The sequence below is a fragment of the Mustela putorius genome, unplaced genomic scaffold (assembly GCF_011764305.1).
Source record: "Mustela putorius furo isolate JIRA1106 unplaced genomic scaffold, ASM1176430v1.1 tig00000876_pilon_pilon_pilon, whole genome shotgun sequence".
In the NCBI taxonomy this organism is placed as follows: domain Eukaryota; kingdom Metazoa; phylum Chordata; class Mammalia; order Carnivora; family Mustelidae; genus Mustela; species Mustela putorius.
Window position 1 is genome coordinate 6,350,237 of NW_025421506.1, and position 13,495 is coordinate 6,363,731.

The 13,495-nt window shown below is 41.5% G+C and overlaps 1 protein-coding gene across 14 annotated transcripts in view; it reads right to left on the reverse strand.

Annotated features, from left to right (window-relative positions):
- The window catches only part of CDC14B (cell division cycle 14B), a 105,849-nt gene extending 95,394 nt beyond the window's left edge, over positions 1–10,455 (reverse strand). For 2 of the 14 annotated variants that reach the window (XM_045086127.1, XM_045086119.1), the window contains exon 1: positions 9,101–9,594. In XM_045086127.1, the coding sequence (XP_044942062.1) occupies positions 9,101–9,323 (223 nt within the window). In that variant the 5' untranslated portion in view covers positions 9,324–9,594. Of the gene's footprint in view, positions 1–9,100; positions 9,758–9,812 lie in introns of those variants that run through there. The other 12 variants (XM_045086123.1, XM_045086122.1, XM_045086120.1 and 9 more) reach the window with 11 other exon arrangements.
- Positions 10,456–13,495: the final 3,040 nt, after the last annotated feature.

Below are 13,495 nucleotides of genomic sequence, written 5' to 3' on the forward strand. Positions count from 1 at the left end.
ATGCATGTTAAGATGATTCAGTTTCATGTATAAGGTTCTTCCAACAAGCTACCTAATGACAGTATTACAATAAAAAAATTCAAGAGCAGACTGAGAACAGCTCCCCAAAATGTAAAACCATAACGTTAATTCTGTTATATATTCACGTCAAAGTAATTCTTCCTCAGCACCTATAAAAGAATGTGAAAATTAGAATGTTTTTCAGTTCTCAGTTCAAGTCACACAAACCAAATCTAGTTCTTAAAATATTTGGCAATCTTCGTCCTTAGTGCCTTCAATTCAAGAAGCAACACCCAGCTTAAAAGGTGCTCTGTAATTAATTCCTACCAATAAATAATGTATTTTTAAAAAACAAACAAGGTATCTCATTTTAAAATTACATTGTCTGGGATGCTCTTGAGATTCAAATTAGAGATACAGAATTAATTGGAATGGAGACCTTTCACTTAGGCTGTGTTTTAGTAGAAATAAGGTTCTTAGTAGAAATAAGGTTTTCAGTATATTAACAATATGTATATCAACAATATACATTTATATATTTACAGTATTCATAGATATAGTGCACTCACATATGGATATGACTAGTTATATACCACAACTAAGCTTTTTCCTCTTGTCTCTTTTAAGGTTTAAAACACACACGTACTCCCACATCCCCCACACTCCCAAGAGAAAAACACCTTAAGACAGATCGTTTTCACCACACACTGGAAAAAATAATTCACTTTGTGTAGGAATTATGGAGTGACATTTGCATCACAAATGTCAAACTGACACTGTGTAAATGAAGAGAGCAAAACTACATAATGACTGATTCCTTCATCACCTGTCGTCACTGAGATGCTGACTTAATAGTCTATGCCTTCTCGTTCTTTCAGGCATGTTGCGATCAATCTTCACATCTCTGCCCTTCCTCAATAACACCTGGCCCAATGCCTTGCTCAAGGTAGTTGCTCAATAAATATTTGTTAAATGGATATACTAATTAATTTCATAGCACAATTCGTACAACTATAAATGAGTATAAATGAGCAAAATGCAGAGAATGATTCAGCTGCGATGGTCCTAAAATGGAGGGCTTTGCAGAATTCAGAATCTGTAATAATATTATAGCATTATGGATTGGGTATAAAAAGATCAATGTCGGGCGCCTGGGTGGCTCAGTGGGTTAGGCCGCTGCCTTCGGCTCAGGTCATGATCTCAGGGTCCTGGGATCGAGTCCCGCATCGGGCTCTCTGCTCAGCAGGGAGCCTGCTTCCTCCCCTCTCTCTCTCTCTGCCTGCCTCTCTGCCTACTTGTGATCTCTCTCTGTCAAATAAATAAATAAATAAAATATTTAAAAAAAAAAAAAAAAAAAGATCAATGTCATAAACTGCAGTGCCAAGGAAGTAATTTTACTTTCAAATTAGAACTTTAAGGAACAACAAATACCATCGACACTGGGAACAAGATGTTTTTCTTTTGTGAAAAGTACACTTGCAACCGAATTTTAATAGTACGAAAGTGAACTACCTGAGAAATGAAGTCAATATGTGATATTACACAATTAGAATAAATTTACCCAGCCTAGCTTCCTCAGCTTTTCAGACTCCAAGACAATGGGACCAAATCTTTCAACTGGTGAATAAAGCCCTCTAAGGGAACTATTCTCTAGAAGGTAAATAATACTAAGAATTAAAGGAGCTGAATAAAAGACCAAGAGAATAAAGGCAGAAATTTTTTAAAGTTAGAATTATTATAAATACGGTGCCATATAGATTTGTTCTTCTGATAACTGGCTTTATCTGAAGCACCTGAAAATGAAATGGAATCAGAATACTTTTAATTTTTAATAGAATTATGAAAGAGCTTCCCCATTCCCAAAGTTTAAGTTGGCATTTCATGAGACTTCCCTCTTGCCAAAAACAATAAATAAGATATAAGCCTGTCCATTAAACAAAGAAATGCCTTGAAAGAACTAAGTGACCTCGCAAAAGAAAAAACAAATCAAGAATAGCTGTTTAGGGGCGCCTGGGTGGCTCAGTGGGTTGAGCCGCTGCCTTCGGCTCAGGTCATGATCTCGGGGTGCTGGGATCGAGTCCCACATCGGGCTCTCTGCTCAGCAGGGAGCCTGCTTCCCTCTCTCTCTCTCTCCGCCTGCCTCTCTGTCTACTTGTGATTTCTGTCAAATAGATAAATAAAATCTTTAAAAAAAAAAAAAAGAATAGCTGTTTAGTTATAACAACTTATTCTAAGCATCCTTTCAGCAAGTCTACAAAAGTAAGATTCAATTATAATAGAAAAAGTTCAGTATTACCAAAAATATCCACCATCAAAAACATAGCATTAATAATTAACCCAGTAAAATATCAAACTGTCAGCATTACCTATACACAGAAACCAACAAAACTTTTCATATAAAGACAAATTTCAACTTAAGTCATAAACATACAAAGGATACTCTACAGTTATAGAAAACTGAATCTGCTACCCAAGACTAAATTTAAGACAAGCAAACAGGAAGGGACGGAACCAAGAATGACAACTAACAGATTAAATCTACAATTTAAAAATCATCAGAAAGCACTGCAAAGTAGAGTCAATGATCTGAATACCTTTGTTGGAGCAGTATCCATGTAAAGCTATAGAAAAAAGAGAAAGAGAGAGAAGGGCGTAAAACTTTCATATAAACTAGAGAATCCAGATGAGACGCACACATTCCAGTTAAATATCCTTGCATTTAGGAAATTAAAATCAATTTTATTTTAGAAAATGTTTTCTAATGTAATCCCTGTCTAATATGGTAGTCAGCACTTCTAGAAATTAAGTGACTAACCTCAGAAGCTAAAAATCAAATAATATAAAGAAATGATACTTGAAGATTGGTTAGCTCCTGCCAAACAGTTTCCGTGTCTCTGGATCAATCTGACCACTTTTTTGCCCACAACCCCTGTGCCTACTTACCTCACTCATAAAGGTGCCTGTCTTAAGTGAGGAATGGCTTTGAAATGTTTGAAACCAGTCTATCCATGTTTTTTATTCAACTGACAGATAATTATATAAAAGTAATTTTAATGTGAAAGATTTAAAGGACTAAGATTAAAAATACTATGTAGCTAGTATGGAAAGGAAAATAAAATACTGGCTACTGAAATTATTTTGTTCTCAGTGTAATTAAAGGAAAAGATTTAAACAAGTAATTTCTTATTTATGTCTAACTCCCACCCTTTCCAAATACATTGGGTCTCCATGCCACAAATTAAGCATGGAAAGGCCCATTGAAAGGCAATTTTGTTTTACTCAAAATAAGAACCAAAAAAATGTCCTATTGCCTATAATACACACCACCAGTATCAAATCTTTTGGATCTGTGAAATACTCTTTCAAAACAATATTCTAGGGCATAGTCATGCTTTAAACTAACCACTCTGAAGAGTTTATATTCTACCAGTAAAGAATTTAATATATTTGTTTTATTTTCCATAATCTACCTGAGGCTTTCCCATGAGGCCTTTTCTTCTTTACAAAGACACACCCCCCCATAAGCTTAGCTACAATTTAATATAAGGCTATATACAAACTCTTCAGTGTAGTAAAAATACATAACAGCCTCAAAAAGGAAGAAACAGCTCATTTATTCTTCCTCTTACAGGGAATCTTTAAAGAGAAACGGCAACATTTTTCCCAAGGCAGAAAAGATTGTCAAGGCAGTGCTAAATCTCTTCCAGAGCTTTGACAAATACTGAACCAGCCTCACCGGGAGTGCTTCTGCCCTCAAGATTACTCTTAGAAGCAGAGAAAGGAACACACTTGCATTTTCACTATGCTGATTCACTGAACCTTTTGTACACATACACTTATGGGGGAAATGTTTGCTTCAGAGCTGGAAACCTTTCCAACCATGGTGACTGTCTCAGTCTGCCCGTGGTATCCTGGGCCACTGCACACACACTTTTAATACTAGAGACCATTTATGGAGCCCCGCTGTCAAAGAGGCACCAAGCCAAGCACTTCACACACATCTGCTTCAGTTCTTCCAACAACACTGTGCACTTTTAACTTTCAAACAGATGAGAGAAAAGAGGCTCCAAAAGGTTATTAATAATCCAGCCGTGTTCGCTCCCCACAAAGGCTGGCACTAGCTGTCCTTGGTATCCTCATGCCTAACCAGTAGAATTAACTCTTCAGATACCCTATGAAAAGTTTTACATCCCCAAGGATTTCAACCACGATATGGCTCAGCCCTCTCTAAGCTAGTTATTTCTCAGACCCTCCAAGTTTAATCTAGTTTACCCACAGACCTTCCAAGTTTCATTTTCTCAATCAGCACAGAAAACAAACTCCATGAGACCAGGGATTATCTCCAGCAGTGACCTATTTTTATCACTTGAAGAGGGGGAAAAAAAAAAAAAAAAAAAAAAAAAAAAAGCCTGGCAGAGTAGGTATTCATTACAATTTGGTTGAATGAATGAACTATCTAGAAAATCTGGGCTGTGATGACAGCCAATTTGGACAACAGCATGAATGGAGGACTTGAATTATGCAGTTTGCTCATATTTCCAAATTGACTAGGTAATTATCTAAATTCAACTTTACAGATACAACTTACAGAATATCTACTAGGATATCACCTATTAGTCTATGTAAACACGGGACTAAACAGTACATGGCCAATGAATCATTTATGTACAACTCTGCTGAGATAGCTTTATCTGTTGGAAAGAATAAAAGACAAGTAAGGACAGCTTTGCCAAAAAGAAGGTACATCAATTTGGCCAAAGTTACTTATCTCTTGTGTTAAGTTCTGAGGGAAAAGTGGATGGTTGTGGTATTTCAAGGTGATCTCTTGAAATTCTTTCAAATAACAAAATACCTGTCCTGTCAATTCAGAGATCCCCAAAGACTATCTCACAAACTTCCAGGAAATGTTACTGGTACATACGCCATCCTTCCATTCTAAAAATCCGCAGTGTGGTTCCATTCCAGCTCTCCCCCACAGGAATTGGGGAAATTCATTCCCATTTTTCAAAGGCACAGAGAAATTACAGTGTGCACTGACTGGCAACTCCTAACATTAGTACCATCTTTGTCACCCAGTTACTCCACTTTCCCTTCATCTCTGTGCCCAACCATTCTGTCCATTGAAACAGTAACAACACAACTATGTTAAGTTTTTGTGTATGGTACCCCAGTGCCTAAGGATTTAGACCTAAAACAGGTAAGTAACATGACACCATCAGAAGTAAAAGATGTTGAAGAATTAAACACATAAATCAAGAAAATAAATTAGAACTAAGTCATAAGCAAGAAGGAAAATGAACACTACATACTTCGATGAGCTTCAATTATTAAAACTCTAATCTACTACGTGAAAGTCTTAAAGAAAAATGAATTTCCTCCTTGAATTAGTGGCCCAGGTAACTGTATTCCTTTTTTTATCAAGAAAAATATACTTTGATCACAGCAAACAATGAATATGCAGCACTATTCTACATAGTAAGATTCAATTAAATACTTCTTGAGTTAATGAATAAGTTTTCCCTGTCTAATAATATCTAGTGTGAATTTTTTAAATCCTAAAAAGAAAATAAGGCAGGGTAGAGGCAGTGCTCTATCTGTTTAATTTGATGAGTATCTGATATACCATTAATTGGTGTTTTTAAATGACAATCCTGACCTCAACTAGAGCTTCTCCAATAAAATTATTTACAGTTATAATAGACAGTCTTAAAGAGATAGACTTTCATGACAGACACTGCAAAAAAAATTTTTTAACCACTAAAAATCTTTTTTTTAGCCAATAGTTAATACCAATTACTTTCATTAGTCGTTAAGTTTAAAAAAACATAAAGAAGTAAAATAAATTTAAGCTCTGTACCAACTATTAAATCCATCAATTATCAAGCATAGGGATAATACAGTAATTTCATAATCTTTAATATTTTTTCCTATATTAATGAAGAGGAAAGGAGAATGTACACTGTCATTTATGGCCCTATTTAAGGAATAAGAATAAAAAGATTCGGACTTCTAACTGCAAGGAGTTTCACAGGAAAATCAAAAATCTATGTCCAACATTTTTCCTTTGGTACTTCTCCCATCTTGGGAGAGATCTAATTCCAAAGCCAATCAGAAGAGAAACCCTCTTCTTTTCCTTTCTTCCCCAGCTTCCCTGACTGATCACAACTCATTCTGAGTATACCTTTACTCAGTATCTCTTTCACATTAACGTATACAGGTTACAGTTTTATTATCTTTTTTTAACACAATACACTGGAACTGCAGCAGGAATACAGCTTATGTAAAAATCCACGTCATTGCACAGGGCAAGAGCTGAGTGAATGGCCATTGAGAGGTGGATGGGGTCCACATGGGAATAAACATCGGTCAGCTCCTAGTAAATGGCCAGTGTAGCCAGATGGTTGGCTGCACACTAAAAAAAATTGTGACCACACAGCAAAGGACTACAGAGAACAAAAATAGGCATTAAGCATCCTGTATTAAATATACACACTGGGGTGCCTGGATGGCTCAGTCAGTTAAGATACTGACTCTTGATTGCAGCTGGGGTGGAGCCCCAATGGGTTCTGTGCTTGCTGGGGAATCTGCTTGACATCTCTCTCCCTCTCCCTCTGCCCACCCTTGCAGGCACTAGAACTCTCTCTTAATCTCCCTCTCTAAAATCAATCAATCAATCTTTAAATACATGAAATATACTGCAATCTACGGGAATGGAATTTAACTTAACAGATGAAATAGTTGTAATAAAAATAATTAGGGATTAAAGTAAAAAAAAAATTAATGTATTTAAGGACAGAGTGGGCAAAAGTGATAATGTGCATTAATTTTTACAAACCAGCCCCAGTGGGAAAGAATCTTCACAATCCTGTAACAAGTTTTGGTGAGGATGTGGAATAAATTTCTGGTGGGAAGTGCTGCTGGTACAGCAGCTTTGGAAAAGTCCGGCAGGTTAAACATGGCATTACCATGCAACCCTGCAATTCTACTCCTAGGTGTATATATGCAAAGTAACCGAAAACAACTCCATGCAAAAACTGGTACATCAATGTTCACAGCAGCATTATTCATAATCACCAAAAAAGTCCACCCATGAGTGGATAAACCTATATATATTTTGACCTGGCCTCTTCACTTCTACTTTACTCTGCAGATACAATCATACATGTATGTAGATATATACAATGATGCTACTGCTGCCATTTGCAGGGACTGAAAACCCCCCACATAACCATTTATTTATTGCCATTACATAAATCACGATTCAGCCATACAATGCAATACCATATAGCCATTAAAAGGGGACTCTCCCTCCTGGTATGGCACAATTTATAGAAACTTAAGTATGCACAGAAAAAAAGAAAGCAAATATTACTGAAGAGACAAACTACATATATATATCTCCTTTCCTAATGCTCAACTTGAAAAATATTAAGAAGAAAAACAAGTTGGGGAGAACGGGACCAGGTTGCCACTTGCTGAGGATGAGGTTTCAAGCCTTCCCTCCAAGCCCAATAAAAAGTAATCTGTACCCTGTATCCAAAGTTACTTTATTTTTTTTTCACTCCATTACCTCGAAGTTAATTTGTCTTATTTATCACCCTGAAACAGACTGATTCAGTATCATTTTTCTAAGAAGCCAAGACTGTCACTAAGGGATACCTGGAAAAATTCCAGGCAAAGTTGATTCCCTTACTTCCCCTCTTACAATGAGACTGGACCCTTCCATTATCTGGGCTTGTAATCTAAATAACAGCATTTTTTATTTTATATAATGCACCAACTCCTTTCTCAATATTCGGCTTAGCAATATTTTCTGAAATTAAATCACTCTTGTGATTCAGGAAAGCCCTCCTTGAAGGAGGAAGAAGATCTAGCCCAATGACTTGACTTTACAAAACTTCCTTTTTGATGGAGACAACCTAAATGCTTATCCATAGGGAGCTGTCTAAACAAATTATAAAACATAATGTATTTAGGGTGCTCCTGGCTGGCTCAGTCTGTAGAGCATGTGATTCTTTATCTCGGGGTTGTGAGTCCCAGCCTCAGGCTGACTATAGAAATTACTTAAAAATAAACAAATACAGTGAAATATTAGACATATTTTAAATCCACATGTACTTTATAGTTTTATTTTCTAAAACCCTATCTACTTTGGCCTAGCAGTAATTAAAACCGAATGAAGCAGTTTTGCATGTACTAACCGTTCTAAGAGATAATGCTGCGAAGAATAAACAATGTGCAAAACAACATGTAAGCTACCAGGCTTGCGTATGATACAGAATACACAAGTTTATACACATACAGTCTCTTTCTGGAAGGATTCATAGGAAACTTCAGTTGCCTCTAGGGAAGGCCACCAAGTGGCTGCGACCAACTTTTCACTATAAACTCCTGGCACCTTTGTAACGAACCGTGCGTTACTTTTCTGAAACTAAAAGCTATGAAGCAAAATGCCTTTTAAGAGGTATAAAGAACGAAGGCATAAGGAATGTGTAGTGCCATCACCCATCCCGAGCCCTCCCGAGGCTATCTCCCTGGGACTGCACAGCCTGGTGGGACCCGGTCTCGGCCTCAGAGAGCGCGCTACGAGGGACCCGGGCAGGTGCCAGCCGGCCACGCGCGTAAGGCAACCTCCTCCTCCCGCCACAGTTCCCAGGAGTCCATCCACCCCGCACCAAGAAACCTTCCCCTCCACTCGCAGCTTTATTAATATGGACCTTAAGTTTCCAACCGTCCATCAACCTAGAAAACAATTTCTACTAAATTTGTGTTTGCCTGGACACTTCCCAAATTAATATTCTGACCACTCCAGCTCACCTGGCTTATCAATGGCTAAGGGCGGGAAACTGTTTATAAAAATCCCACACGCCAAGGCTCACACATGCCGCGCCACAGAAAGCGGACTGCGAATTCCCTCCAAACCGTAGACAGCGATGCTGTTTACAAAGCGTTTCCACATACATCACCACGTTCGTGCCTTCACGGGCTTTAGTGTCAATCCTGGCAAATCCAACAGCTGCCAAATTGGATTTGTTAGTCTTCAAGAACTGTAGAGTCAGCACTAATTAATAAAACCGCTCTCAAAGAGCTTCTTTTCTACCTGCTCCGGGGGGCTGCGATTTCTCAGAAGTGACACCTCTGGGCATTCGGCACGCAGAGCGGCTCCCAAGCCACCACACCAGTGTGACACATTCCTTGTGGAAGCGAGGGAGAGGAGCTAGCCCTACTAGGTCCGGGTGTGCTCGCGCGCGCGCTGGGGAGGGGGCGAGCACGGAGCGGACTCGCGCGAGGACGTGGGAACGCCGCACGAGGCGGGACTCCATTTCCTCCACAGCGGCCGAGGTTGGGCGAACGCCCAGCCAACGCGGCAGCTGCTCCCGTGCCGGCGCGTTCCGCGCGCTCGGGAAATCCTCCGAGGTGATTCAGAGGTTGAGACTCCTGTGAGGGCCAACCGAGCTTGCAGCCCCGAGAGGCGCTATCAACCCGAACTCAGAAAAAGCCCGAGGCGCCGAGCTGACGCCAGCAATTTAGAAAGGTGACCCTCGGCCCATCTTGCCAGGGTAGGAGAGCGCAAAACGGATAAAGTTACAGCTCGCTAACACCCGCAGATGGAAAGTCGGGGTAGGGGGGCGCTCCCAGGGAGTCGGGCTGCTGAAGGGGGTGTGGCCGGTGGGGCTTTTTTGGGAGTGGGGGTGGAGGCGTGTCAGCCGGGCCCAGGGAGGCGCCTCCACTGCCTGGGAGGGTAGGCTAGGACCCCCGCGCGGGCTGCCGCGTGTCTGCAGCGCCCGCCACGCGCTCGCTCGCCGGCTCACCGGTGATGTCTAGGTACAGGTCGTCCTGGTGGTCCAGGCGGTGCAGTTCCTGCGACGTGGAGCTGCGGCTCTTCTTCACTCCTTGCGAGGACGCCGAGCAGCGCCGCGAGCAGGGGGGCGCGGCGGCCCAACTCGGCCGCCGCTCGCTCTTCCGCTTCATGGAGGCGGCCGCGGCCCGTCAGGGGGCCACGACCATGGCCCCGAGCGTCCGCTCGCCCGCCGAGGCCCCCGCCGGCCCCGCGCGCGGGCGCTCCGGGCGGCGGGCGCGGAACGGCGCTGCGGGGACGGCGGGCGCGGGTCGAGCCGGGCGGGAGGCGGCGGCGCTGGAGTCGGAGGAGGGGCCGGGCCCACCGCGCCTGCCCCGCTCCCTCCTGCGGCCGCCAAGGGACCCGCGCCGCAGCCCAGGCTACAGCGCCTCCTGCCGCCGCCGGCGCCCCCCAGCCCGCCCCCAGGTGCCCGCAGCCCGCTGGGGCGCCCGAGGCGACGGTGCTGCCGCCGGCGGCTGGGGCTGCCCGGGGTAACCGCGCGCGCCCACCGTAGCCGCGGACGCTGCTGCCGAAGCGCCGAAACACAGTCGGCCGCGGCTCCCGGGGACCCCAGGAGGGCTGTTCCGTGGAGCTTCATTCACAAAAAAGGGCCCACAACCCTCCTCGGGGCTCGCAGAATGGGGCTTTTCATTGGTCAGTGATGTGTGACGTCACGGAGACGGGGCCTTTTTACAGGCAGGTACGCGGTGACGCCATAAAGAAAAGTCTGAGTGGTTCCGCCAATCAAATATAAAAGTGTGCTCGCGACCCTCCGCCAGCCCCCAACTTTTGTTTTTTCTGTGTTCCTCTGGTGCCGAGACCCCAGGTCCCAACTTCCTTTAGTGAGTCGCCGAAGCTGTACACAGCCCCACCCTAGTAACTTGACTCCAGTTCTTTGGCATGTGTATTTTTAAAAGTATTTCAGGGTTTTCCTTGTAATCACGCCAAGTGAGAAGGATTCTTGCCCCGCTGCTGGCTTGGAAAAGAGTATGAGCTGATTAAATTGTCTTCTGCTCTGTAGACTTAAGGGAAAGGTGATACCACAACCGACCCACGATCCAAATCACCTACACTATTTACCGACCTATGGTATGCCCAGCATTCAAAAAGACTAAGCCAGGGCTGCTTAGGGGGTCGATAAACCTACGATGGAAACATGATATACCGTACGGTTTGTCTCGTATTTCCTCTTAGAATCCAGTACCCGCATTTAACTCAGTAATTTTATACACCAGTTGCTGAGTTTTTCTTATCTAAGGTGTCTACAGATCCAATTACCGAAGTATTGAAGCAAGTGACGAATTTAATTCTTGAACTTTCATCCTGCAAACTGGAGTCATATATTTTTCTTCTGGGTTAAAATAATGACTGATATTTCTGGAACTTAACCAAAACTCTCATTTTGGAGGGACTTTAAACAAATTTGCACAGTAGCATCTAAAAAGGTGAATAGACTGGAGGGCAATCTTTAGATTTCATAGCCCCGAACTTTACGTCTTGCAAGCCGTTCCTAATTTTTCACCAGCATTTTAACGTTTTATCCTGCGGTTCCGCAATCACTGCCAGCCTCTAGAAGAGAAAGAGGAGTTTGAGTCAGTCCCCCTAGAAGCGTCTCAGAAATGCAAATTTTGATGGAGTACTTCTCGGGTGGGGGGCTATTTGACTTCTATTGTTGAAGGCCTTTACCCTTTAGCGCTGCTAATTAAGGAGGAAAGGGGGCTGGGGAAAGAAGGTTCTGCATCACTGACTCAGCTGAACAGCCTGGAACTACAGATCAGCCACTTAGACCAGAAGCTTAGTAATCATGTTCTTTCATCCCCTGTTGCCCCTAAGGAAATCAGTGAAGGCCTTAAATTTAAAATGGTCTACCTGTTTGTCTTCTGGGGCAGCGATGAAGGGAAAGAATTGGGAGCTTGTGGAATGCTATGCAAATGAGTCGAAATTCAACAAAAACTTAGCCTCCCAGGTCCTCTGCTTTGACCGGAAATAGGAGGCCTTTCTGGCCTTAGGGGCTCGGCAGTAGAAAGGCCACCTTTTCCCATACTATCTGGGATTTTGCAGAAGTCTTTTGTTTTGTTTTGTTTACTGAGGTAAAATTGATATATAATGTTATATTAAGTTAAGGTGTAAACATAATGCTTTGATTTGATTTGCAAAATGATCACCACAGCAAGTCTAGTTAACATTGAGTAGGTCTTGTTTTGAATAGATAATCCATGAGAATTTTCTTGATCCCTAGCATGAAAGAAATTCAAATACCCCATGATATTCTATTTATTTGAGGGTGACTTATCTAAATGTCAAACTAAGATTGAAGTGCCAGTAAGTTCACTTATAGCAGTTCATTTTCTCCTTCAAACTTAAGTGTTAAGGCTGGAAATTCTAACAAAATGTCTATGATTCCAATAAAAGAAAATATAATAAATACAAATAATTATGCTGTGTGAGTATTTTCATGTTTTAGAAACAGAATTTTATGGTTTTGTTACTATAACATCATTAAGAGAGAAAATATATAATTACAGTTGGTAATTTTGCCAGAATGTCTTACATTCTTGGGAATAGGAAGTCCATACTCAAGTACACACATCAAAATTTCAAACCTTATTTGTATTTTGTTTTTAGGTCATGTTTAGGTAGTGGTAGAAAAGTGGTATTTCTTACTGATATTTGTGAATTCACTTGAGCAATTTGAGTCTTCCTGATGTTGAATAAGCCAATCTCTAGGCTCAGAAATTGGCCACAGGAAATGTAGTTTAGTTCATTTGGTTGATTGGTTAGTTCGTTGTTCACTGTTAGTCAATGGATCATAAAATTTTAGAGCTAGAAGGCACTTTTGGTCCAAGGCTTCCCTTTCACGGTGAGGTTATGGGGATCCACAGAAGTGACAAGGACAGGGCTGGAGTGAGAACCTAAACACTGTCTTCAAGATTCCAGCTTGTCTTTCCCCAGCCTGTCTGAGCTTAGAGAACAGATGCATCTGGTTGTGATCTTCAGCATTACGGGCAACATGGTAAAAAACAAAACAAGGAGGGAAGGGATTCTCTATATTCCTTTCTCCCAGGTAAATTCACCCTGAAAAGAATTCAGTTGTGGAACATTTACTTTTCTTTCTTTTGGGGGGGGGGGGCATTTTCTGATATGTATATTTAAAGATAAGTCATACTCTGAAAGTTTGAAATCTTAACCTAAAATGAGAAGAAACTGGCTCATAGATACATTATGTTAAAATTTCAAGGCTTCTCCGGGTACCTGGGTAGCTCAGATGGTTAAGCCTCTGCCTTCAGCTCAGGTCATGATCTCCAGGTCCTGGGACTAAGCCCAGCTTCAGGCTTCCAGCTCAGTGAGGAGTCTGCTTCTCCTCCTTCCCTCTGCTTGCTGCTCTCTCTCTATCTCTCTCTCAAATGAATAAATTTTTTAAAAAATCTTTAAAAATTTCTAATGATGAGGGCACTTGGCTGGCTCAGCAGGTAGAACATGTAACTCTTGATCTCAGGGTTTTAAATTTGACCCCATGTTGGGTGTAGAGATTACTTAAAAATAAAAATCTTTAAAACAATTTTTTTAATGATACTAAATTTCAATTTCAAATGATAAGTAAATTATAGCTTAATGATAGGAAGATAAATAATTTAAATAAGGTCAAATTTCCATAAA